Below are 27,825 nucleotides of genomic sequence, written 5' to 3' on the forward strand. Positions count from 1 at the left end.
CCCTCACCCCATGTCCATAAGGATTGGCGTGCCCTGATGACTCCGCAGCCCTGTCTGGCACTATGCCTGGATCTCACCAATGCCCATAAATCAGCATCATAATGATCTTGTGGCCACATAATGCCCAGCGCTGGGGTGTCTGCCATCTTTGTACTCCTAGGAATCCTGACAAAAACTTATCCTGTGGGGCACAACCAGGATTTTCTCATTGAAAAGCACAGGGCACATGTTATGTGCGTTTTTTGCACTGATTTCCCCCATTCCTTGGGGTGAATATTTCCTCTGGGGTAGATTCACATGAGCGTATAAAAAAATGGCCGCGTTTCATCCAGAAAGTGTTCCGATTGTCTCCACACTTGTGATCCGTGTGCAGTCCGTTTTTCAGAGCAGCAGCTGTATTCTGGCAGCAGGGCTGTGCAGATCCAGTGTTGTGCTGTGAGTTCTCCCCCTGATGACCCCAGGCCAGCAGAGCAGGTGATGTGAGCGCTCCCCCTCCCCCGTCATCTCCCCACATGATGCCGGTAAGCCCCAGAACAGCACGGGCTCCGGGATCGGCTGCCCACTGTGTGCGGCACTTCCCTGCTCCAGTCACGTGCTGGTCACATGACGGTGAATTCCCCTGTCCCGGGAGGCGGGGCCGAGCTCCCTACTCCGATGTCAGGACGGCAGCCCGGGCTGGAGCGATCACACACGGCCGCTGTCCGCTGCATCTCCCGGGATCGGCAGGTAAGGCTGTGTGCTCGCCGAGGGCAGGCTGCTGGGGCAGTGCTGGTCCTGGTGGCCGGGGCGGCAGTGATGTGCGGGGATGGTGCCTGTCCTCAGCAGGAAATACTCTGATTTAAAAGAACCAGGAAAAAAAGTCACTTAATTCTCCTGTAACTGATGAGTGAGCCCTGACTGATACCGGAGGATATACAGTGGGGCCATGGAGTGCCCCGTACCATGCTGCCCCAGGGGCCCTCCTGGGTACCATCCACATGTCTGACACTCACCTGTGCCCAGGGGGGATGCAGGACAGTATCAGTGCTGGCACGCTCATTCATTGTAGTACCACCGCTCAGATCGGTGCTGGCACTTTGTCATTGTAGTACCACCGCTCAGATCGGTGCTGGCACTCTCATTCATTGTAGTACCACTGCTCAGATCGGTGCTGGCACTCTCCTTCATCGTAGTACCACCGCTCAGATCGGTGCTGGCACTCTCATTCATCATAGTACCACCGCTCAGATCGGTGCTGGCACTCTCATTCATTGTAGTACCACCACTCAGATCGGTGCTGGCACTCCCATTCATCATAGTACCACCACTCAGATCGGTGCTGGCACTTTGTCATTGTAGTACCACCGCTCAGACCGGTGCTGGCACTCTCATTCATTGTAGTACCACCGCTCAGATCGGTGCTGGCACTCTCCTTCATCGTAGTACCACCGCTCAGATCGGTGCTGGCACTCTCATTCATCATAGTACCACCGCTCAGATCGGTTCTGGCACTCTCATTCATTGTAGTACCACCACTCAGATCGGTGCTGGCACTCCCATTCATCATAGTACCACCACTCAGATCGGTGCTGGCACTTTGTCATTGTAGTACCACCGCTCAGATCGGTGCTGGCACTCTCATTCATTGTAGTACCACCGCTCAGATCGGTGCTGGCACTCTCCTTCATCGTAGTACCACCGCTCAGATCGGTGCTGGCACTCTCATTCATCGTAGTACCACCGCTCAGACCGGTGCTGGCACTCTCATTCATTGTAGTACCACCACTCAGATCGGTGCTGGCACTCTCATTCATCATAGTACCACCGCTCAAATCGGTGCTGGCACTCTCATTCATTGTAGTACCACCGCTCCGATCGGTGCTGGCACTCTCATTCATTGTAGTACCACCGCTCAGATCGGTGCTGGCACTCTCATTCATCGTAGTACCACCGCTCAGATCGGTGCTGGCACTCTCATTCATCGTAGTACCACCGCTCCGATCGGTGCTGGCACTCTCATTCATTGTAGTACCACCGCTCCGATCGGTGCTGGCACTCTCATTCATTGTAGTACCACCGCTCCGATCGGTGCTGGCACTTTGTCATCGTAGTACCACCGCTCCGATCGGTGCTGGCACTCTGTCATTGTAGTACCACCGCTCAGATCGGTGCTGGCACTCTCATTCATCGTAGTACCACCGCACAGATCGGTGCTGGCACTCTCATTCATCGTAGTACCACCGCTCAGATCGGTGCTGGCACTCTCATTCATTGTAGTGGCACTTTCATTCATTGTAGTACCAGCGTTCAGAGACACTTGCATTAGGCGTTCCTGCGAACCTCTTGGTACACAGCAGTCACTATACAGCTAAGATCCTGAGCTATAGGAAACTTTTGACAATCGTAGAAGGGCAGCCATAAAAAATGCCCTGTTCACACAGCACAAGAGGTATATAGCCGACCAAGAAGAAAACTGTAAAACGGGTTCAGTTTGATCAGTGAACTTTTAATGAATATTGATATTGTGCTTTTTCACTGTATGATGATGATGGCTGTGCATCAATCACAGGAGAAGCATCCTAATGTGTCTGTAGGATTGTCACAAGGGTCCATTGATTTCTCCCAGTGCCTCATTATTTCTGTCTCATGGTGAGCTGTGCTGCAAGGTAAATAATGGGAGTCCATATAACCGAGGCGGTTGATCCGGCACTTCCAATAAAACGTGTATTTTTATTCAGACAATTTCATCCATAAAAAATATATAATTCCATAAGAAATCCACAAAAACATATGGAAAAGTGTGTCATCTGAGGAAATAGTCCCAAGGGAGATACATTCAGGGTAATGGTTGACGAGTTTCGAAGTGATAGGTTATGAATAAGAAGTATCACTTCGAAATGCGTCAGCCATTACCCTGAATGTATCTCCCTTGGGACTATTTCCTCAGATGACACACTTTTCCATATGTTTTTGTGGATTTCTTATGGAATTATATATTTTTTATGGATGAAATTGTCTGAATAAAAATACACGTTTTTTTGGAAGTGCCGGATCAACCGCCTCTGTTATATGGACTACTCCTTTTGGAACTTGGATCCGTGCACACCTGCATCTGTGAATAGGTGAGCTGATTGCCTACAATTTTTCTTTGAAATAATGGGAGTCACCTAGGATTTGTGCCACCTTTTATATATAATACTATGGTGGTTTCCCGTGTGTCCTTAGTTATGAGCGCTTTGCGTTGTATTTATATTATGTTTGTTCATTTATAATTGATATTAAAGATATGTATGGTCACATGGTTTACTTTACGAGACGGGAATCCCCTTCGTAAACTGATGTTATATCACAATACGTTGCCACTTTGTGATCAGTGCTGCGTCTCCTGCACAGCAATCCAGTGGACAGGGGGGCTCCATCCAGGTGAAGGAGCCGAGTGCAGACCCCCACTGATCGCGGAGGAGGCATATACTAGTGGCTATGACATATCTACTGTACTCAGTAAAACTTTTCTGCCTTTTTATCTAGCATGTTGTAGTGTAATGTTTTGTGATCACATCTATTCCTTATTGCATGATATGAGACTACATTGATATTTGGTGGAAAAGTCCCTCAGTGTACACCGAATAATCCCCCATACCAGGTCAGATGAAGCCTAATATGACAGTAATGAGGGCGGGTTTCAGGAAGGCACAAGGAGCCTTAAAAATAAAAACACAACTTCCTTATTGATGCAATCTCCCAGTGTTTGCATGAGGAGGAATGAGGAATTCTTATAGGAAAGGGCACAATGATGGTGCTGTTCTCATGGTCCCCCGCACCCATCAAACCTCTGCCGGGGTGCCTACAGATGCTGTGGATATTAACTGATTGTGCACCAGGCTTTTCATCATGGAAAGGGTATTGTCTAATTGGTGGTTATATATTATTGTCACCTAGCATGACGGCGTCCAGCTTTTTTTTATGCAGTCGCCATGACCTCACCGTTTTGTGTTCGGAGAAAGATATTCTATAATTGGTCAACTTTTCATCACAGAAAAGCTTATGTAATGGTGGGGCTTCTTTGATGTAATAATGAATGTTTTGCTGCTGCTTTTTGAAGGGACAGAGCAAGTTATAATAAACCTAAAATGTTACAGTGCAGTCAGATACCGGTATGTTGTAAAAGATTGATCTATAGGGATCAGGAACCAGCGAGAGCCATTCTCCGTTCTCTATACTAAATCCACTGTATTTGACTGGACAAAGTGAATCAATGAAGGACACTTACAGTTTTACTTTCAAACCTATCCTGTGAATTCCATTTGCATTCACTTACTGTATGGTAGATGCTGCAGTGACATCAGAGAAAGTCAGGAGCCCTGATTTCACAAGTCTCACTGCGCTCGCTCGCCGGTGATGTCAGCGTTCAGCTGTGATGCTGGAAGATCTTATGCAATCATTTCTAATAAAAGCTCCTCTGCCACTAGTTAGGGTTACTAAGGCCACGTTCCTACACCAACGTTCAGCAGGAAATGCTTGTAAATGATCTATTCTATACCCCGTGCACCGGGCAATGAGCGCATTGTGGATTCTATAATCCACAGCATGTTTTATTATTTCTGTGGCTTCCACAGACCAATCCTGGATATTCAATTTTTATTTTATTCTTTTTTAGTACCCCCACAGTGAATATAACCTGCTGTTACAGAAAAACAGATTACCTGGATTAGATTTATATTGTAACCATTAATTGTTAAATCATACATCCACAGAATAGGGGATACAGTTATGACGTGTCTTCAGTTAATGTGATTACTGCTTATTATATAATATGAGCCATTTACAAGATATTTTAAATTAAAGATATTTACTACTAAATGAACAATATTCATTTAATGTGACCTTTCCATTGGGCCACAAGAAAACCTGCTACACTGCAAACAATTACAACCTACACTACAGTAAATATACTATCCGCATCCTTTCTTCTCTAGTTTTCATATGTGGCGTGGCCTTAAGACGTTTTACATGTTTGTTTGTTTTTTGTTTTGTTCATTTGCTTTTTTACGATCTTTCATTTTGGAGATATTTGTGCTGCTTTTGTATCTTTTTTTCCTGCATTGTCTAGTCTGCCTAGAGTGCTTTGTTTCTCTGATTGATGGCTTGTTCACGTCTTGGTAACCCATAAATATGACATGACTGTATGTAAATAGGACCTGAGGGCAAAAAAAAAAAAAATCAAAATTGGTTTATTTCCTCATGGGAACTTTTCCCAAAAAAATAAATCACCCTGTGATCTCACTTCATGACTCACATTGGAAAGGAAATGTGAATCTGAACTTATAATCACGTGCTGCTTTGTCAGCGTCTCCATAGCTGGTAATGGATATCCACTTATGTATTCTGGGTTGTGTTAGAGAGAATTTAAGTTACTGGGGGACAGTGCATTTTGCCACAGGATTATCTGCTCTATACTAGGAAAGATTCCTGATGTATATACCAGCCCATTGTACTGACCCACTTTATAGAAAAGCTCAATCTGCTCTTCTTTCCTATAGTTGATAAAAAGTTCTACCAACATATATCAGGCCACATTTTGTACCTTTGCCAGGTGAGTAGATCCTATAGGTACATTTCATGTATATGCTGTAAGTTATTCCTGCCTTATACACTAGATATAGCGCTCTAATGCTCTGACGAAATTGGAATAAAAAAAGAAAATCCTCTGCAACAGACGGGCTTTGTTGAAGTAATTGCATGATCCCGCTACATATAACATGTACTTATTTTCCTGTTTATCAAAGAGGTGGCATATACTCAGACGTATAATATGACTTCCACGTATAAACATGCAAATATAACACTTTGTAGCTCCCCTATCTGATGTCTGCTGCGCCTCACGCATCATTGTCAATCCTTGTCAACATGGCTAGAAGTGTGCCATTATAGAGTAGGTGGACGTAGGCTGGAGCTGATGTCATGATGCCTCTAGAAGGTGACGTGACCTGCTTTTACATCTTCTTCCTTGTTTTTCAGACACTTTACCCTGCTTTTATTATTGTAATTGAATTTTTGAAGAGTCCTTTTGAGTGTGTAGAGGGACGTTCTAGGGTAAGCGAGAATGGATTGCAGGATGTTATTGCCAAGTGGTTAATGGCCAAATGAGAAAGCCCAAGCTTTGGTTCAATCATATCTCTTGTGATAGATGATGACAAAATGTCAAGGGTTTTAATAACTAATTGAAGCGAGAAAGATTTGTTCAGCAAAACAATGACACGCAAAGTTTGAAGAGGGAAGAACTCATCAGTGAGTATATCTGGTATCTTGTATTTTGTATTTTTTATAGCTAACATTTAGCCTAAAAAAAAAACAACACAATTTTATTATTGATAATGTTAAAAAGCGGACACAACAAATAGCCTAAGTGTGAACACATCCAGTAACACTCATGGACCACCCAGCTACCAAAATGTATGAGTAGGGTCCGAACTAGGGGTTGTGGAATATCAACCCAGTTCTCGGAATTCCCAGCCCACCAGTTGTATAAAGGGCCAGCACCCAACTACCTCCTACAAATTGTAAGCAAATTGGAGGTTTAACTGGGGTCCCAAATGATATTAGCACAAATAAAAATTGTAGGCAATCAGCTCACCTATTCACAGATGCAGGTGTGCACGGATCCAAGTTCCAAAGGGAATAGTCCATATAACAGAGGCGATTGATCCAGCACTTCCAATAAAACGTATATTTTTATTCAGAAAATTTCATCCATAAAAGATATATAATTCCATAAGAAGTCCACAAAAACATATGGAAAAGTGTGTCATCTGAGGAAATAGTCCCAAGGCAGATACATACATTCAGGGTATTGTTTGACGCGTTTCAAAGTGATACTTCTTATTCATAACCTACCTTATGGAATTATATATCTTTTATGGATGAAATTTTCTAAATAAAAATATACGTTGTATTGGAAGTGCTGGATCAACCCCCTCTGTTATATTAGCACAAATCTCTAAGTATACTGAGCTAATTAAGTGACAAAAGTGCATATAATAACCGACAAGACAAGTTTCTCACTAGTCTATGATGATGATCAGGTACTACATGTATATTTTGGCTAACAAGGCCCAAAGTCAAAAAGCCTATATGCTGATACCTACATAGCAGTGGAGGTTGGCACCCTACTTAAAGCTGGCAACTTGGCTACTCCACGGCGGCTCTCCCTAATTGGTGCTGGTTAGCCCTAAGACTAAACAATTTGTTGCATAACAGTCAAATGCAACCAACAAATATGCACAGTATAACAATGGTAATGCATTAAATGGAAACTTATCTTGTTGTAAGTATAGATGATGTTGCTAAGATAAATGCCCCTGTTTCTATCGTTATTGCGGGCTCATCTATCCTTTTGGTGCATATGTCCCTGTTTTATGGGCCTCCTGAGGAACCAAAAATGGGGACATGTATCGAGGCAATAATGGGGCATTTATCTTAGCAACATCATCTTTACTTACAACAAGTTGTAACTCCTTGTTAATAACGTGGAGTCAGTGATGGGATTGGCAGAGAGTAGAGGTGTATTAATCGGGCAGCAGATTAATAGGATAGTTTAGAGGTGTGCGAGAATGTTAGATGGGAGACCACAGCGCAGGATATTGCAATAGTCTAGGCGGGAGATGATGAGGGCATGTAGTGACCTTTTGTTGACTGTGGGTTGAGGAAGGATACAGGAAAAGTTTTGAGTTGGAGGTGTTAAGGTCATGGACTTGCGGTTTGAAAGAAAGAGCAGAGTCATTTACTTTATGAGGTACATGCCCATTTAGTTGCATTAGGCTGTGTGCCCACGATGCATTTTTTAAGCGTTTCCGCAGCGGCAAAAATGCTGCAGAAACGCTTTAAAAACGCTTGGTAGAAGGCCTGCAATGTTCCCCAATGATAATCCGCATGTGCTGTGCACATGCTGCTGTAATTTCCGCTGCGGATTATCATTGCAGAAAAAAACGCAGCACTACCAATTATTTTGCGGAAGCGCTGCTTTTTCGCCTCCATTGACTTTCATTGGAACGCATGGAATCTGCATCACTGGATCTGTACATGCGGAATCCAAGCGTTCCAATGTGCGGATGGTACCCCGGTGTGGAGGACAGGAGACTCTCCTCTGGACCCGGGTACCATAGAACCTGTAAAAAAAAGAATAAAATAAAAAATAAGTATTATATTCACCTTCTGATGGCCCCCGCTGCGCTCGTCTTCACTTGCCAGCATATCGCGGTGGACTGAAAGACCTGCGCTGACGTCATTTAGTCATGTGATGGCAGGTCCTTCAGTGTAATGTACCGCGAGCTGCAGGCAAGCCAGGATGGAGCGAAGCAAGACTCCGGGGGCCATCGGAAGGTAAGTATATATTTATTTTTTGACATTCTTTCGGTCACACTATATAAATCCATGCCGGTTGCATGGATTTATATAGTGTGACCAAGTTGACAAGCACTTTCCAAGTGATGCTAAAATCGCTTGGAAAGCGCTTGTCAACCCGCATGTGGAAATGCATGTGAAGAACGCTCCACATCCGCTTGTCCCTGGCAGGAAAAACGCATGTACAATCCGCATGTACAATCCGCATGTACAATCCGCATGCGTTTTTTTCTGCCAGGGAGATGCAGAAACGCTCAGGAAAAAATCCGGAGCATTTCTGCATTGTGGGCAAATAGCCTTAATGTGCGGCACTGGATTTGTGGAGATTGAAAATGTTTCTAAGAAAGTCTTGATTTTGCAGTTACTATTTTTACATTTCAGGAAATAGGTAGAAAATTACAACGATCTGCTTAATGTCTGTATCCCATAAACAAAACTAATACATCATGGGTGTAAATCCATGATGGTCAGCTACAGTTATATCACCACACATTGACAGCACACCAAAAAAAAATGTGTGAAGTGATTGGGATCTTTGTTATACAGATCACATTAATTTTAATAAGGGGAAAAATTCTGTAATTTGGGATCGAGAGCATGATGGCATTTTTGCTACAGATCCAGTATTTTAAAAAGGTAAATAACTTTGGTTTTCATTTTGCCTCTTTTTTTACATTTGTTTTTATTAGAGGCGTCTGTGAACCGTTAGTGTTCTGACCATGTACAGCACTAAAACCAGAACTGTTGACGGACGATAACCATTTGTTATGATCCGTTTGCAATAGACTGTAATGTTCATAAACTCCATCCCCTCCAATCCATCTGCTGTCCTTTCTTTAGTTGGAAAAAAAGAGTTGTGCAGACACATGCTTTTTACGTTCCATTCTAAGAATGTTCAGCAGACGGAACGGAGACAAATGGAGAACATTTTTGGGCGCTTTAGTACATTTCATTTCCACTCTTATATCCTCATATAAACTGTTCATGTGAACAGAGCTTACGTGAAATAGAGGAACTGGTTTTCTGTTTTCACATCACTTTTTTTGTGTGAAAGAAGAACCCCTTTAGTTTATTCCCTGCTGCATAAATAGCGGTAGCCCATTCCGGAGCACGGTAGCCATACTGCCAGTTTCTAGTTAGAATGACATTGTCATGTCAAAACTTTTGCAAGATTTTGCTTTCCCGTGATGATATTCTGAATTTGCCATTCAAGCCTCTTATTATTCCTGTGTCCCTTGCACTAATCTTGTGTATTCTCTTTTGCAGGAATACATTTGTTACCTGTATCCCAGAGCATTCCTTGCAAGACCTTACATCCCTAAGCTGAGGTGGGGTCGCACAGCCTGGAAGATGCCATAAATTACAGCTGTAATTAAGTGAAAGAGGGGGAGCTTGAAGATCTCTGGTCGTCTGCTAAACGTGATGACGGCCTGGTCCATGGTCAGAAAACTGGAAATGGAAAAGAAGAGGCCGTCCAAAGAAGAAAGGGCGGCTGCAAATGAAATGGACTACTCACAAGACCTTGGAGACTGCAGTGAATCTGATGAATGGACCAGCTCAGAGAGTGAAGCCGAACAGGGAGGCCGGAGTGGAATTGGGAGTTATGTCAATACGCTTTTTCAAGGTATAGACATTGCAAGTAAGCCACACAGACAACTTTGTAGATCACCGTGTTTGGACCGTCCCAGCTTTTCACAAGGCAGCATTCAAGTTCTGCCGGAGCACCAAACAAAGCTGCTAGATACTAAAAGTCACCTGGACAAGGAGTATCAAGCTAAGATGGACTTCGCCCTAAAGTTGGGATACAGTGGAGATCAAATCCAAGCTGTCCTCAATAAGCTGGGTGCAGACGCCCTTATCAATGATATCCTGGCAGAGCTGGTGAGATTGGGAAATAAGGGAGAGTCAGAAGCACAGGGCAGTGGAGACATGGTCACTGCCAGCCTAGTACCAAGAGGCCCTTGCACCAAAGAGATTGCAAGTCCAGAGCTATCTTTAGAAGATGAAATTGTCGACAACACGGACAACCTCAGACCCATTGTCATCGATGGAAGCAACGTGGCGATGAGGTCAGTTTACAAATATACTTAAAAGTATTATTTATTATTTTAGATGGCGAGACGCTTATTGATCACTTGGAAAAAAAAAAACATTTCGGTCCCAAATGGTCATTTCTAACTGAACAATGGGATCAACATTAGCTAAGTCAGCCAAGCCCACTGGCGCTATATATGAACACTGTTGGGTGTTTGTGTGGGGAGTTGGGAGAAATAGATGTCATCTGCATTAGCATTTAACCAATAGCTATGTAAGAGATGCATGGGCACCTTAAAAGGAATCGGTCAGCAGTTTTTTTTGTGACTGTGACCGAATCTGAGAGCAGCATAATGTAGGGGCATGGATCCTGATTCCAGAGATGTCAGTTAAAGGGCTGCTTTGATAAAATCAAGTGTTTTCTCTGCCAGATCTGCAGTTCTCTACATGCTGAGCCCTGTATAACTCTGCCCACACCACTTATTGGCAGCTTTCTGTATGCACTGTGCATATGTAGTAAGGTGCCAATCAGTGCTAAGGGCGGGGTTATAGAGCTCATGAATATGGAGGACTATCTGTGGCAGTTCTTTAGTGATGATCTCTTGCTGATAAAACAGTGATTTATATGAAAACTACTGGGCAAGCAGCCCAGTAAGTGACACATCCCTGGAATCAGGGTCTCTCTCTGGTCTCTACCATTATACTAGTTTCCGATTAGGTGTCAAACACCTGGTGACAGATCCCCTAGGAGTGCTCCTGCATAAATCCATATTATGACTCCTTGCAACCTCCGAGCTGTAACATTGCATGAAAATGCATCAAATCTGGAAAAGAAAATAATAATAATAATGCATGCGGTGCCAGTTACTTAGGTATTCTCTCCTACAAAATTTGCATAAAAAAAATGAGGTTATCAGCGAATGGAAGTGGACTTCATATTCCAGTATTCATTACTGGAGTTCATATACTCATTAGGGCTAGTAATGGAGTGAAATACACAGAGTAGTATTAGGATGTATTACATGATATGTGACCTTGTGACTCGTCATTATCTATCTGTGTGTGTGTGTGTGTATAGCATATTTGCAGTGGTTGTGAGTGATGGTTGTTTATTCCACCCATCTGATGATCCCTCTTCTTCATTGTCTTATGACAAATTCATCTTAGTCAGTAAAGTTCACCCCCAGGCGTAATCTCCTACCCAGTGTAACACTGAGCGTGAAGAGACGAAGCCGCACACTGGGTGGTAAAGTTACCATGGCAACTGTATGACGCCCAGCCGGTGTTGTACAATGGTCCTATTGATTAGGATAGAGCCAGTGTATGATTCTTACTGGGCGTCGTACAGTTGCCTCGTCTCCCCACACAATGTCAGATTAACCTGCAGAATCATATAGAACAAACTTCATAAATTATTCTGATTTTATAATGAATTTATAAAGTGAAGTTTAAAATAGATGAATAAATATCATCAGTCTAAAGCTGGCCATACACATGCAAACATCCGGAGTAGAGCTATCTCTCCCGACTCCAACATTCACACGAGTGGCCTTTTATCTCCCCCTATATCATCTGTCGAGGCTGAGTCAGGAGACCCCCATACACATTGTATTGTCTGCCGATCCCCGCTGCTGATGGCCCGGCCGTCTAAAGTCTAATATATGCGCTTCCCTTTATTGCAGATACAAAACATAGCCAGATTCCTCCTTTACTGTACATTCATGCACATGGCAGTAAAAAGTGCAAGTGCAAATACTCTACAAAAGAGGAAGAGCAATGAATTGTTAATGACTTTACTGATCATTTACTCAGCGGTGTGGAAGGAATAGAGCTATAATAGTGTCATGCTCTGTACATTCCTTATTTGTTTTGTTTCTCATTTTTTTCAGCCATGGCAATAAAGAAGTGTTTTCCTGTCGAGGAATACAGCTGGCTGTAGAGTGGTTTCTTGAGAAAGCACATAAGGATATTACGGTGTTTGTGCCGGCATGGAGAAAAGAACAGTCCCGACCTGATGCCCCAATCACTGGTACTTACCCTTATTACAGCTGTGTCACTCACCTATGCAGGGCGGCTCCAGGTTTTTGTGGGCCCTGGGCGAAAGAGTCTCACTGGGCCCCTTTAGCACATACCACGATTCATGATGCACAGATACCACAGAGAAATATATATATATAGTGCAATGCAAAGATTTCACTTACTACATTACATGAGCGATATCTATTGTAAATTCTACAATAGCTCAGAAACCGGCGAATCCTCACAGTGCAGACCGGACAGTATAGTCCTCCATACAGTATTATGGGCACCATATAATGCTCCATACAGGATACTGACCTCCTTATAATGCTCCATACAGGATACTGGTCCCCATATAAAGCTCCATACAGGATACTGGTCCCCATATAACGCTCCATACAGGATACTGGTCCCCATATAGTGCTGCATACAGGATACTAGCCGCCATATAATGCTCCATACAGGATACTGGTCCCCATATAAATCTCCATACAGAATACTGGTCCCCATATAAATCTCCATACAGAATACTGGTCTCCATAGAACGCTCCATACAGGATACTGGTCCCCATATAACGCTCCATACAGAATACTGGCCCCCATAAAACGCTCCATACAGAATACTGGCCCCCATATAACGCTCTATGCAGGCTGTCTCCCCCCCCCCCCCCCCCCCCCTTATAATGCCCCATGCAGGATGTCACCCCCCCCTTATAATGCCCCATGCAGGATGTCACCCCCCCCTTTTAATGCCCTATGCAGGATGTCACTTCCCCCCTCCCCCTCTTATAATGCCCCATGCAGGATGTCACTTCCCCCCTCCCCCTCTTATAATGCCCTATGCAGGATGTTGCACCCCCCCTCACCTTATAATTAATGTCCCATGCAGGATGTCACACCCCCCCCCCCCCCCTCCCTTATAATGCCCCATGCAGGATGTCACACACACCCCCACCATATAATGCCCCATGCAGGATGTCACACACACACACACCCCCCCCCACACACCATATAATGTCCCATGCCCCCATACATGAAAAAAATAAAAAAATCCAATACTCACCTCACTTCTTACCTGCTGCTGGCGCTGCTCCAGACTCCAGCGTCGCCCGCGTCTTCCCGCTCTGCACTGTGACAGGTCAGGAGAGAGCGCGCGCGGTATAAAGACATCACCGCGCCCTCTGACCTGAAACTTCACAGTCAGAGGACGCGGAAGACGCTGCGGAGGCACGGGGAGGGGTAAGTATTGTGCCGGCGCTGACACCGGGGGGTGGGGGGTGGCGGGCGCTGACACCGGCACCGCACCGCTCATGGGTCCCATAGCGCAGCGGATGCCCAATGGCAGTGGGCCCCTCCGCCTGCTCAGGGCCCCGGCACTTGCCCGGGTGCTGACGCCGGCCCTGCACCTATGTGTCATAGATGGGAGTAGTTTCACAATAATAAACCAGGAACATCAGATTAATAGGAGGTTCCCTATAAACGCTACTTGTATGATACTCCATTCTTTTGTTACCGCAACATGGATGAAATGTGAGTTTTAGGATAGTGTACCGCAGAAGTTTGTGTCCATTCATCTCCTAGGGATCGTTGGCGAGAAGTCTTTACCAGTATTTATCCAAAGAGGCCGATATGTATCTTAAAAACAAAGCTCACATTACGTAGCTAGATACATATTGTGGAGAAACGCCTATAATTGAAGAGCAGTATATAAGAAAAACATAGTGTCTGCTATTTATATCAGATGTAATCATTTATACACTTAGATAATTTATTAATATCCCAGAGGGCATAAATGAGAGGTCTTTTCTGCTTATATGTTTGTATGTCAATTTCTGGCTTTGTTTTATGAATTGTTTAAATAAAATATTTATTTTTATACTTCACTTGGCCAGTACTTAAAGTATTTGGTGCTTCTTCAGGATACATATTGTGTCCAAACATTATCCAGAAGTTACAGTTTATCAGGATGTTAATATTTATTTTTTGTCTCCTTAGATCAAGAGATTCTTCGCAAACTAGAAAAGGAGAAGATTTTGGTCTTCACTCCATCACGCAGGGTGCAGGGCCGCAGAGTGGTTTGCTATGATGACCGCTTTATAGTGAAGCTGGCCTTTGATTCTGACGGCATCATTGTGTCCAATGACAACTACAGAGACCTCCAGAATGAGAAGCCTGAATGGAAGAAGTTTATTGAAGAAAGGCTTCTTATGTATTCATTTGTCAATGACAAGTAAGTGTGCTGTAAAAATAATGTAATCCAATTATTACCAATTACACCCTTTCTAATAATTGTTGCATTAATACAGAGAGATATATGGCTCGTTGTGTTTTGTAGTATAATCCCCCCCCCCCCCCAAAAAAAAACAAAAACCTAATAATTGCACAATCACTTTGTCATTTATGCTTTTTCTTTTAAATCAATATGACCAACATATTAACCCCTTACCGATATCTGCTGTACATGTACGACGGAAGTCAGTAGCCGGAGTATAGAGTGGGCTCACAGGGTGAGCTTGCCCCATACCCGTTAGGTAATGGTTGTGTTACAGCCAGGGCCTGCCTCTAACAGCTCTGGTGGTGTGCAGCTTAGCTCCGCCTGTGACTGTTAACCTGTTAAAAGCCGCTGTCGTACTTGGTAGCGGCTTTAACAGCGCACGGACATGGGGGTGCATCATTCTATGCGCACATTGGCGATCGCGAGGTGCCAATGGGTTGCTATGACAGTTGGCAAACTAGTAAATGCAGTGAAAAGAAAAAAAGCGACGTTTTTTTAAAAATATGAAAAAAAAGTTAAAATTACCCCCCCCCCCTTAAAAAATAAAGATGATAAAATACACTTATTATTTATTATTATAGCGCCATTGATTCTATGGCGCTTTATATGTGAAAAAGGGGGTATACATAGCAAAAACACTTACAATAATCTTAACAAAACAAGTCAGCGACTGGTACAGGAGGAGAGAGGACCCTGCCCACGAGGGCTCACAATCTATGAGGAATGGGTGAGGGTAGAGCTGGTCGTGCAGCAATGTCGTGGAGCGGTGGTTACTGCAGGTTGTAGGCTTGTCGGAAGAGGTGGGTCTTCAGGTTCCTTTTGAAGGTTTCCACGGTAGGCGAGAGTGATATGTTGGGGTAGAGAGTTCCAGAGTAGGGGGGATACACAGGAGAAATCTTGTATACGGTTGTGGGAAGAGGAGATAACAGGGGAGTAGAGAAGGAGATCTTGTGAGGATCGAAGGTTGCGTGCAGGTAAGTATCGGGAGACTAGGTCACAGATGTATGGAGGAGACAGGTTGTGAATGGCTTTGTATGTCATGGTTAGGGTTTTGAACTGGATTCTCTGGGCAATGGGGAGCCAGTGAAGAGATTGACAGAGAGGAGAGGCCAGGGAATAGTGGGGGGACAGGTGGAATAGTCAGGCAGCAGAGTTTAGGATAGATTGGAGGGGTGCGAGAGTGTTGAAAGGGAGGCCACAGAGCAGGAGGTTGCAGTAGTCGAGGCGGGAGATGATGAGGGCATGCACTAGTGTTTTTGCAGAGTCTATGCTGAGGAATGCGGTAGATGTTTTTGAGTTGGAGTTGGCAGGAAATTGAAAGGGCTTGGATATGTGGTTTGAAGGAGAGATCAGAGTCCAGGGTTACCCCAAGGCAGCGAGCTTGCGGGACTGGGGAGAGTGGGCAGCCATTGACGATGGATAGGTCAGATGGGGGGGATGAGTGAAAAGATGGAAAGATGATGAATTCTGTTTTATCCATGTTAGGTTTTAGAAATCTGGCAGAGAAGAAGGATGAGATAGCGGACAGACATTGTAGGATTATGGTTAGAAGGGAGGAGATATCGGGTCCAGAGAGGTAGATCTGTGTGTCATCAGAATAGAGGTGATACTGAAAGCCGTGAGACTCTGAGCTGTTCCAGGCCAAAGGTGTAGATGGCGAAGAGCTGAGGTACTATAACTGAACCTTGGGGGACACCGACAGATAGGGGGCGAGATGAGGAGGTGGTGTGTGAGTGGGAAACGCTGAATGTCCGGTCCGTTAGGTATGAGGAGATCTAAGATAGGGCCAAGTCCGTGATACCAAGAGATGAGAGAGTCTGTAGTAAGATGAAATGGTCCACTGTGTCAAAGGCAGATGACAGATCCAGGAGGAGGAGGACTGAGTAGTGTCGCTTGGATTTGGCGGTAAATGGTCATTGGTGACTTTGGTCAGGGCAGTTTCAGTCGAGTGATGCGGTCGGAAGCCAGATTGTAAGCTGTCGAAGAGGGAACATGAGGAGAGGTGGGAGGACAGTTCATGGTGGATTTGTTGTTCCAGTAGTTTTGAGGCATAGGGTAGAAGTGATATGGGGCGGTAGCTGGTCAGAAAGGATTGGTCAAGGGAGGGCTTTTTGAGGATGGGTGTGATTGAGGCATGTTTGAAACATGAGGGGAAGATACCAGTTGTTAGTGACAGGTTGAAGAGGTGTGTTAGGGTTGGGATGAAGACTGTGGTAAGGTTAGGGATGAGGTGGGACAGGATTGGATCAAGTTCACAGGTGGTGAGGTGTGACTTGGAGAGTAAAGAAGAGACTTGATCTTCTGTAATGGTGGAGAAGTGGGGTTTGGAGGAAGAAGGTTGAGTAGATATGAGGAGGGGCTGTGGGGACTTTAGGGAAAAGCTTTGTCGATGATGTCAAAGTCTTTGGCTGAGAGGAGAGGGAGGAGGCTCTGGGGGATGGAGGAGAGAATTGAAAGTGTTGAATAGCTGTTTAGGGTTGTGAGACAGGGAGGATATGAGAGATGAGAAGTAGGTTTGTTTTGCTGCAGTGAGTGTGGACTTGAAAATAGTGAGGGATTGTTTGAATGCGATGAATTGTTCGATGGAGTGGGACCTTTTCCATCTCCGCTCAGCAACCCTGGAGGCCCGTCGCAGTTCTTTAGTAAGGTTGGTGTGCCAGGGTTGCCTGTTTGTGCGAGCGTTGGTATGTGTGAGAGGGGCGACTGAGTCGAGGGCTGCGGCTGTTGTGGTATTATATAAAGCAGCAGCAACATCTGTATCATGTAAGGAATTTATGTCTGTAAGAGGGAAGAGGGATTCATAGAGTGAGTGTAGGTCAAGGTGTTTGAGGTTTCTGTGAGGGTGTGCAAGTTTTTGGAGTGGGGATTGTGGACCTGGAGAGGAGAGGGCAGAGAATGTAACAGGTTGTGGTCGGAAAGAGGGAGAGGAGAGTTAGTGAGGTTAGATAGGGAACAGAGGTGGGTGAAGATGAGGTCCAGTGTGTGACCATCTTTGTGAGTGGGTGCGGAAGACCATTGAGCAAGGCCGAAGGAGGAAGTGAGGGATAGGAGCTTAGAGACAGATGAGTGGAAAGTGTCGATGGGGATGTTGAAGTCACCCATGATGATAGTGGGGATGTCAGCTTAAAGGAAGTGAAGCAGCCAGGTGGTGAAGTGGTCTAAGAAGGTGGTGGTTTGCCCTGGGGGTCGGTAAATTACGGCCAGTTGGAGGGGGAGTAGATGCACACACAGTGCACCTCAAAAGATGGGAGTTTAACGGAGGGCGGCAGTGGGATTTCGGTGAAGGCGCAAGTATCTGACAGGAGAAAACCTACGCCTCCACCATGTTTGCTGTTGTGGCGGGGCTGTGGGAAAGGTGGAATCCGCCATACGAAAGTGCTGCTGGGGAGGCTGTGTCAGAGGGGGTGAGCCAGGTTTTGGTAATGGCGAGGAAGGAAAGTTTGTTAGTAATGAAAAGGTTGTGGATGTAGGAAAGTTTGTTGCAGACGGAGCCAGCGTTCCATAGACCTCCTATTAGTGCTACTGGGTAAGCGGGGATTAGGTGGATGGGTATGAGGTTAGAAAGGCTGCGAAAGTTTGTAGTAGGTCGTGGATTGGAGGTGACTGTGGGGATGTGGTGAGGAGGGCCAGGATTTGGAGAGATGTCACCGGCAGTGAGGAGGAGCAGAGAAAGTGTTAGCAGGTGGGAGTAGGAGAGGGGTGGCTGGCTGTGTTTGGAGATACAGGATTAAATATTGATGAATAGTTCTGAGGAGGGGGGGAGGTGAGGTGGATGGAGGGAGAGATGAAGAGTTCCTTGCTAGGTATTGGGGTTAGTGGGGTTACTAGAAAGTGAAGGACTATAGGGGAAAAGGTGAACGCTAACTAAAACATAGTTGAAAGAGAGTAAGCGGTTTACCTGACTTCTGCTCTGACTAACTGCCTCTGAAGTAACTGCCACTCATCTCCGAAGCCACTTTGCACAAGAAGATGCGTGCACAACTGCGTACATTACTGCGGACATAAGTCTGATCTATCAAAATAATTAACTCAAACAGTATACTGTAAACAGAAAAAAACAAAGATTGCGGGTTTTTTTAGTTGCTGAATTATCACAAAAAGTGGTAGAAGTCATCCCATTTTGGGCTAGATATGACATTTTGATCAATAAAAATTTAGTCTTGCCTTGCAAAAAATAAGCAGCCGCACAGCTCTATCGACCTTAAAAATGAAAACGTTACGGGTCTCGGAAAATGGCGGCACAATAAAAAAAAAAAAGAGAAAACATTTTTTTGTTTTGTTATTTCTTTTTTTTTTTTTGTCCCCATCACTAATATAAAAAAGCAACTGGACAAGTTAGGTATTGCAATAGTCGAACTGATGAGGAAATCATGATGCCAGGCCATTTTTATCAATGTCAGAATTGCAGGTTTTTTCACAGTTTCACCATACTGGGATTTTTTTCCAGTACACCATGTGGTAAAATGAATGATGTCATTCAGAAGTACAACTTGTCCTGCAAAGAAACCTGTCTATGTGGAGAGAAAAATAAAAAAGTTATGGAAATTGGCCATATTGGGAAGGGGTTAAACCTTCTGATGCAAAGTGATGTAGTTAAGGACCGTTTTCCATTTATCGGCCATAATTACTTTTTTTCCCTCTATTGTGGTAGTGAAGCGACAAGGAGTAATCCCATAGATTTCTATAGGATTGTTACCAATCATCTGGCGCATCTATTGCATTGGACTGGTCTTGATTGGTTTTGACCCAAAGCAAAAAGGTTACATGTAGCGTTTTTTTATTAAGCTATGGACTGGTTGACAACTAGCTATCCGTTGTCTCCAGCATGTGGCTTAGGTGTAGAACCACTGGCTGGACACAACTGATATGTGGGGAACCAACCGTAGGCCCCCTTCACATGTACCGGAGACACGTATGGGACAGCAGCACGGTTGACAAGGGCCAATAAAAGTCAAAGGGTCTGTGTAGATACGTACAGCACACGAATGACATCCGTATCCGTATGCCATCCATGTGACACGTACCGAAATAGAATGCAGAATAAAAATTACAGAGTTTTATGTATTAAAGATGTGCAACTATGATAGATGATGGATATCCGTGAGATATATCATTTGTGCCTTGCATGTGCATCTTATTGTACATAGTATAACCTCATAAATAAATGAAAAAAAAAAAAAAAGATGTGGGGTCCCCCTTCATTTTTGGTAATCAGCAATCGTGGTAAAGCAGATATCTGAGAGCTGATATCAGGCTGGGAACGTCCCTGGTTTTTGGGCCCTTATCAGCCTAAAAATACCACCCTGCAGCCACCTCAGAAGTGGCGCATTACATGAGATGCTCCAGTTCTGGCACTTCGCCTTGGCTCTTCCCGATACCCTGGTGCGTTGGCAATCAGGGTAACGGGGTTTGTGATTGATGTCAGCTGTGGCGTCTTGGGCAGCTCTGCATGACTCAGAAGTGGCTGTTGGCCAAGTCTATGGAGCTTTAGAATGAGGCTACATAGGCTTTGTACGGCGGTTTCGATAGACTTCGCTGGATTCCCTTGGACTACGTCGGACTTGCGTGGGATTTTTTTTTTTAATAAAGTGGTGAACCAGGGAAAGTGTGGGGGAGTGATACTTTATTTAAATATTTTTTTTTTGTGTGTTTCCTTTTTATTACTGGGTTAGTAATGTGGGTGTCTGATAGACAGCTCTCCATTACTGACAACAAGGCTTGATGTCAGCTGTATTTTTGGACAATTCACAGCTGACATCAACCCCAACTACCATTACCCCGATTACCAACACACCAGAGCATCGGGAAGGCGAAGCCCCAGAATTGGAGCTTCTCATGTGAAGCTTCACTTCTGGGTAGCTGTGGGCTGATATTTTTATCCTGGGAAGGGCCCAATTACTAAGGACTTTCCCAGCCTGATAATATCCGCTCTCAGCTGTCTGCTTTACCTTTGCTGGTTACCAAAAAATTTAGGGGACCCCACATCATTTTTTTATTTATTTATTAGGTTAAAAGATGTACAGTAAGCTACACATACAAGGCACAAATTATATGTGTGACGAATTTCTATTCTCTATCTATCTTTGCATATCTTTAACACATAAAAATCTGTAATTTCTATTCTGGATTCTATTCCCGGTACGTGTCGCACAGACGGCACACACGTAAAAACGAACCATTGCACACGTACGTTTTTTAAGCAGTTGTGTCAAGATTGCAAAGTATAAACTGAAAAAGAAAGGAAGCTCAGCCATAATCTTCATTTGGGCAGTTATATTGTTGGTGTAGGGACCTAATCTAAACATCATGTGACAAATTTGATCAAAATGTGCTAAGATGTTCCACTTTATTTCAACAATGGAAAGTTTGTAAGGGTATGTTCCCACGATCAGGAAGAGTAGTGTTTTGTGCTGCCTCCAAAACGCTGCGTTCTACGTTACAAGCACAGTTTATAGCAATCCCATGCCCACTGTGCTTCTATTTAACGCTGCGTAAACTCACCCGCGGTGCAGGTTTACGAGCCGCAGCATGTTAATTTCTGTAGCGCTACGGATTTTGATCAATTGAATGTCATTACTTGCGGTGGATTCGCATGTATTGACAAACCACCAGTGCGGCAATTAGAACGCATTGTTTTGGACTTGGCGAAAATACGCTACGTTCAATGCTCTGCTATTCCTGATCGTGGGGACGTAGCCTTAATAACATTTTAATGTATCCATGGAAATTGTCCTCCGATTGAGCACCTGCTTACACATTTCATCAAATACACAAAACTCTCTAAGTCCATGTTTCCTCAAGAAAATACACTGCATTTTATCTGCTGGTGTCAGCACCAGAATAGACAATAGCAACCTTCACTTCTATAATTTTTGCTGCAATTTTTTCTATGCTTTGTCTTTAAAGCGTTTAGATTACAGATTTGAAGCAGCATTTTTGTTTTGTTTTTTTTTACTATAAATGCAGAATTGATGGGATTCTGCACTTAAAAACACAATTCTGTTTTTGCAAAAAAAGCACCAAAAATATACAGTGAAACAGTCTTTTAGCGTACGTTTAGATGAACTCACATACACTTAGTTACACGCAGTGGATTTTCGGCACACAAAAGAACACCACAGAATAAATGCTGTGTGTACACTTTTTGACAACATGACCTAATGAGTTGACTGAATCCGATTTATTTCCAGGTTTATGCCTCCTGACGATCCTCTAGGAAGACATGGCCCCAGCTTGGAAAATTTTCTGCGCAAAAAGCCTGTTGTACCGGAGCATAAGAAACAGCCTTGTCCGTATGGTAAGTAGATGTTACATGAGTGGATGTGTTTTTTTTGCTTTTTTTCTCTCCCCGTGTGATATATGTGAAATTGTGAGAATGGAGACTGAATACATAACATCTGCTTGTCTATTAACTATAGCTCAACAAATAATTTAGCCCTCACAGTTGGTCAAGCTTGAGCTCAAATAATACCATTGTGTGTGGTTTGGTTAGTTATATATTACTTTTTTGTTTACTGCATGGCAACATAACTTAACTGTGTGATATTGTTTTCTGTCCTTTCGTTGTTTTGGACCTGCAAAATTATTATATACAGAGCAGAAATCTGAATTTTAGTAGTTGTATTTTATATATTTATCATTCTATGTTCTTTTTTTTTTAAAACTTTCAGGAAAAAAATGCACCTATGGGCACAAATGCAAGTACTACCACCCTGAGCGAGCGAACCAGCCTCTGCGGTCAGTGGCTGACGAGCTCCGTATAAGTGCTAAGCTGTCAGCTGTGAAGACAATGAGTGAAGGGGCCCTGGTTAAGTGTGGAACGGGCCCATCTATTTCCAAGGCAGATGGGTCCATTGAAGCTAAACGTATAGCCCCTAAAAGACAGTCTGATCCAAGTATTCGTTCTTCAGCGGTTGAACCAGAGCAGAGACTTTCAGCAGCCCGCAAGTCAGAGGCTAACTCTGTGCCATCGCTTGTGTCGGCCTTGAGCGTTCCAACTCTGCCGCCTCCCAAGAGTCATGCTGTAAGTGCTTTGAACACTCGCTCAGCAAGTAGTCCTGTACCAGGGTCATCTCAGTTTTCTCACCAGAAATCCTCTCTAGAACACATGACAAGCGTACACTACCCACCGATTTTGGTGACGAACAGCCATGGCAATTCTGTGAGTTACACTGAGGATTATCCAAAATACGAGTCACTTGGAGACCACGGTTATTACTCAATGCTTAGTGACTTTTCTAACCTAAGCATAAGTAGTATGCACAGCTCGGACTACTACACCTCTGAACAAGACCGAGCAGGTTTTTCCAGGAACTCCAGCCCATGTCCTGACAGCTGCATGAGCCACACGAGTAGCGATTCTTACTCTTCTTACAGTGACCTCTATTTGGGCATTGCAGACCAAGGCCATGAGGATACTATAAAGCCTCAAAGACCTCCACAGAATAGGCTGCAACCATTTGTACATGGCTATCATGAAGCACTAACTCGGGTTCAGAGCTATGGGCAGGAAGAACCCATGCAAACGCCTCGTAAACCGTCATCTTCGCATTTGGCTCTTCACATACAACATCCTTTGGTAGGAGCAAGGTCCAGCTGTCCAGGAGATTACCCAGTACCGGAGAGTATGCACCCTGCTGCCAACGCTCAGCCTGGTAGAGCTTTAGTGATGACCAGAATGGATAGCATCTCTGATTCTCGTCTTTACGAGAGTAACCCCATGCGACAAAGGAGGCCACCGTTGTGCCGTGAACAACATGCCAGTTGGGATCCTTTACCATGCCCCACAAACTCGTATAGCTACCACTCCTACCCACTGAGCAATAGTCTGATGCAGCCCTGCTATGAGCCCGTGATGGTAAGGAGTATGCCAGAAAAGATGGAGCAGCTCTGGAGGTCGCCACATTGGCCCATTATGAGCAGTGAACCCAGGGAGCAGCACATCATTCCTGAGCATCAGTATCAAACCTACAAGAACTTGTGCAACATCTTTCCTCAAGGGGTGGTGCTGTCAGTCATGGAGAAGAACCCACACATGACGGATGCACAGCAGCTCGCCGCTGTCATTGTATCCAAGTTGAGATCAGGTCATCACCACTGTTAATCCCACCTATATTGTCTGGACAATAGTATCTATTGATCAAGTTGCCTGAATAAAACCTGGCAGTGTTCTACACATTTTTGCTTACTTGGATAACCTAGCTATTAGTTTTCTGCCACCAAGTAATCTATGTATGGACACAACAAACTTTTTTTTTTTCCCTGTATTTATTATTTTTTAAGCTACACTTTGTGATCTTTTACAGCATTCCCGGAGGAGTGCATATTTTATTGTATAGGTATATTTATCCCTGATAAACCTGCATGACAGGTTAAACCTCAGTTCCTTGGGGGGTAAGGTCACTCGTTCCTATTCTTAATAAGGAGGATGGAAGGGGCCGCTTAAGCTCTCTGACGCTGGAGTTCCCAGCAGATCATCAAAGCACATGAGTTGCTTGCATTATGTTGTCTCTTCAGCTGTTCATAGAAGCACCTATTCACATTGTTAGCAATTATATTGCATGCCTAATTGTGTACTTGCAGTTGAATTCAATATAAATGTGTAGAGATAGATGCCTCCATCTATCTGTGTATAGTTTTATCTAGTGATTTAGAGAAGAAAAAAAATGGGCCGTCTTTGCTTGACTGCACAAAGACACTATTCATGGCCGCTTGGATCTGTTTGTATCTTTCAGAGACCACATACGACCTATTTTACAGTACAGACCAAAAGTTTGGACACACCTTCTCATTTAAAGATTTTTCTGTATTTTCATGACTATGAAAATTGTACATTCACACTGAAGGCATCAAAACTATGAATTAACACATGTGGAATTATATACTTACCAAAAAAGTGTGAAACAACTGAAAATATGTCTTATATTCTAGGTTCTTCAAAGTAGCCACCTTTTGCTTTGATGACTGCTTTGCACACTCTTGGCATTCTCTTGATGAGCTTCAAGAGGTAGTCACCGGAAATGGTTTTCACTTCACAGGTGTGCACTGTCAGGTTTAATAAGTGGGATTTCTTGCCTTATAAATGGTGTTGGGACCATCAGTTGTGTTGTGCAGAAGTCATGTGGATACACAGCTGATAGTACAAATTCTAACAATCAGCTGTGTATCCACCAGACTTCTGCACAACACAACTGATGGTCCCAACCCCATTTATAAGGCAAGAAATCCCACTTATTAAACCTGACAGGGCACACCTGTGAAGTGAAAACCATTTCCGGTGACTACCTCTTGAAGCTCATCAAGAGAATGCCAAGAGTGTGCAAAGCAGTCATCAAAGCAAAAGGTGGCTACTTTGAAGAACCTAGAATATAAGACATATTTTCAGTAGTTTCACACTTTTTTGGTAAGTATATAATTCCACATGTGTTAATTCATAGTTTTGATGCCTTCAGTGTGAATGTACAATTTTCATAGTCATGAAAATACAGAAAAATCTTTAAATGAGAAGGTGTGTCCAAACTTTTGGTCTGTACTGTATATGTATAATATACATGTTATTTTTCTTGTTGCGCATAGGTTTCTGCCGTGACAATGAATCGTCTGTCATACCTCAGTAATAGCCATATGCCTCTAAATGCAACCACTAAACCAGTGGTATTCATGCCAGTAACAATGACTACGGCCTACGTATTTAGAGGGGCCAAATGCAAATTATTTTGTAAAAAATCTATTGAAATTCTAAATGTACCAAAAGTTTTAAAATGTAGAATCCCTACATGCGAGAACGCATAAAGATTCTCGCTCTACGTCATGATAGTATCCACCACTGTGGAGAATTATTATAGATTTTGGATGAATATATTAGTAGATGTTGCTGGTCATGACATAGACGTTTATCTGGAGGTTTCCAAATCCAATAGAAACCAGAAAGAGCGATGGCAAGAAACAGACATCTGGGAATGTCTTGTAGTAGGACATGTCCTATGATGATGAGCCTCTATTATGTGCATGTTCCTAAATCTAATGTTCATGTTTGAGGTTTCTGAGATTTATACATGTCCATGATGATTGGGGGTAGTCTCCAGAGAGATCGAGGCAGCATTCAGCGACGGCCATCAGTATGTGACCTTAGCATTGCAGAAGGTGCTGCTCTCCTTCCCACTTCTTTCCAGCAGGTACTGGATCACTTTGGAGAAATAGGCTTTACTCTCTCAGCAATGAAGGTTGTGCTTTTTTTTGTGTAATATGTAGTTAAAGGAAAGATACTGCAGATTGCGTTACCCGGCCAGACGTTTTCTCGGTCATCTTTTGCTGCACTCAGGTTGCTGACCCTTAGCACTATCTTATTTAATTTTTTTAACTGAACCCATTGTATAATATTTTAGAGATGTTGAGGCCGCTCCCAGCCAGAGTCTTGTGCTCTGGACTTTAGTCGGCTTCAGTTTTTTTCATGAAAGCGTAGAAGGGCCAAGCTTAGAGCCCTTTTTGTTTCTTCATGAGAAGGTGATAACTGCCTACATGTTTCTTACTGCGAAACAAATGGAACGTCAGGCTGCCGTCAGGGTTTTCTCTGGCTTTCTGAGGAACGGGTGTTCGGCTGCTCTAATAATTTTTTATTCCACTGTTAAGGAGTCCAGGTACTCTAATACCCACCCACTTTGTAACTTTCTGCAATTGGGCCAAGCAAAGTAGTTCTAGTTTGGTAGTCTGGGTGTAAAGTCCGGTGACAGCAGGACAGCGCTGCGCAGGCTCCTCTTTACTCCTGCACAGAAATTGCATCCCACTATTGTGTATAAAATGATACTAATCCTACAAGACCATGATGTAAAGGTAAATCTCCCTCAAAGAGCTGGTGTTACTTATAGGCCATGTGCGAGCCAGGCATTTTTACTGCAAAGATGGCCTGAAATCCACAGGTTACACAGCAATGGTTGAAATCTGCAACACAGAGCAAATTCTCTGGTCACATCATGTATATGGGGTTACATATATTTCTACATTGCTGGCAGGATTTTGCAGCAGAATTCACTGTAAAATTTAGCTTTTCCTGCCCATCTCCTAAATGAACTAGTCCCTACCATATTAATGATAGTTGTCACTTTTAGTATATATTGGGGGTCTGCAGCTCTTACCCATTGTTGAATCCGAGCATGTCTGCTGTTATCTCAGAAATGAACTATGAGGCTGCCAGTCTGAATAAGGAGCAGTGTAAAAGTGGCCGTACAGATGAGATAATGGGTCGTCTGGTGAGCGATTTGTTATGCTGATCATATTCTGGTCACTGTTGGCCATCAGTCATTCACCCTGAGCATACATGTTCAATCACAATGGGGGAAGAATCAGCAAGTCTTTCTGGGAGTATTCTTTTAAGGAAAATGATCATTCTTTGATGAACAGCATTTGTCTATTTGCCCCCCCCCCCCCACAAAAAAAAAAAATCAAACACTGCTGATTTAATTTCTGCATTTTGATGGCTAAAATGATTGTGCTCAAAGAGTAACTAAAGCTTTGAAAACATGTTTTTCACTTTTCATTGTCCTAATGATCACATGCAGATAGGTGACGGAATCCCCCCACAGATCACTGAAACCCACCCTCCTCTACCTGAGAGGCGCAGCACAGCCAAGCGGACGGGGGAGGGGCGCACAGCTAAGCGAACGGGGAGGGACGGACGGGGGGCGGCACACGGCTAAGCGGACGGGGGAGGGGCGCACAGCTAAGCGGACGGGGGGGTGGCACACAGCTAAGCGGACGGGGAGGGGCGCACGGCTAAGCGGATGGGGCGGCGCGCAGCTAGGCGGACGGGGGAGGGGGCTCGCTGCTAAGCGAACGGGAGTGCACACAGCTAAGCGGACAATGGGGCGCAGCTTCTGCCAGAATGCACACACTGCCCACACTGCCCAGGGCACAGACTTGATACAAAGCATTGCCTACTATGCCTGTACTCTATTTTCATTTGTTCCACCCTCCTGTGTGTGATCCTGCCTCCTGAGCTGCTCTGGGGGGGTTGAGCAATTGGTGGGGGTCCCAGAACCCAGGCTCCCACTGATCTGCTTGTAATTGTAATTATAGGGCAATAAAATGTGAAAAAAAAGTCTGTTTTATTTACTCTTTACATT

At 44.0% G+C, this 27,825-nt stretch overlaps 1 protein-coding gene across 3 annotated transcripts in view; it reads left to right on the forward strand.

Annotated features, from left to right (window-relative positions):
* The window catches only part of ZC3H12B (zinc finger CCCH-type containing 12B), a 76,841-nt gene extending 52,318 nt beyond the window's left edge, over positions 1–24,523 (forward strand). For 2 of the 3 annotated variants that reach the window (XM_073641066.1, XM_073641068.1), the window contains exons 2-6: positions 9,646–10,448; positions 12,303–12,442; positions 14,428–14,662; positions 21,898–22,004; positions 22,378–24,523. In XM_073641066.1, the coding sequence (XP_073497167.1) occupies positions 9,802–10,448; positions 12,303–12,442; positions 14,428–14,662; positions 21,898–22,004; positions 22,378–23,810 (2,562 nt within the window). In that variant the 5' untranslated portion in view covers positions 9,646–9,801 and the 3' untranslated portion in view covers positions 23,811–24,523. Of the gene's footprint in view, positions 1–582; positions 727–9,645; positions 10,449–12,302; positions 12,443–14,427; positions 14,663–21,897; positions 22,005–22,377 lie in introns of those variants that run through there. The other variant, XM_073641067.1, reaches the window with a different exon arrangement.
* The last annotated feature ends 3,302 nt before the right edge of the window (positions 24,524–27,825 follow it).

Source organism: Phyllobates terribilis, unplaced genomic scaffold, assembly GCF_046119375.1.
Source record: "Phyllobates terribilis strain yellow unplaced genomic scaffold, ASM4611937v1 Scaffold_7__3_contigs__length_470593459, whole genome shotgun sequence".
Classification (NCBI taxonomy): Eukaryota; Metazoa; Chordata; class Amphibia; order Anura; family Dendrobatidae; genus Phyllobates; species Phyllobates terribilis.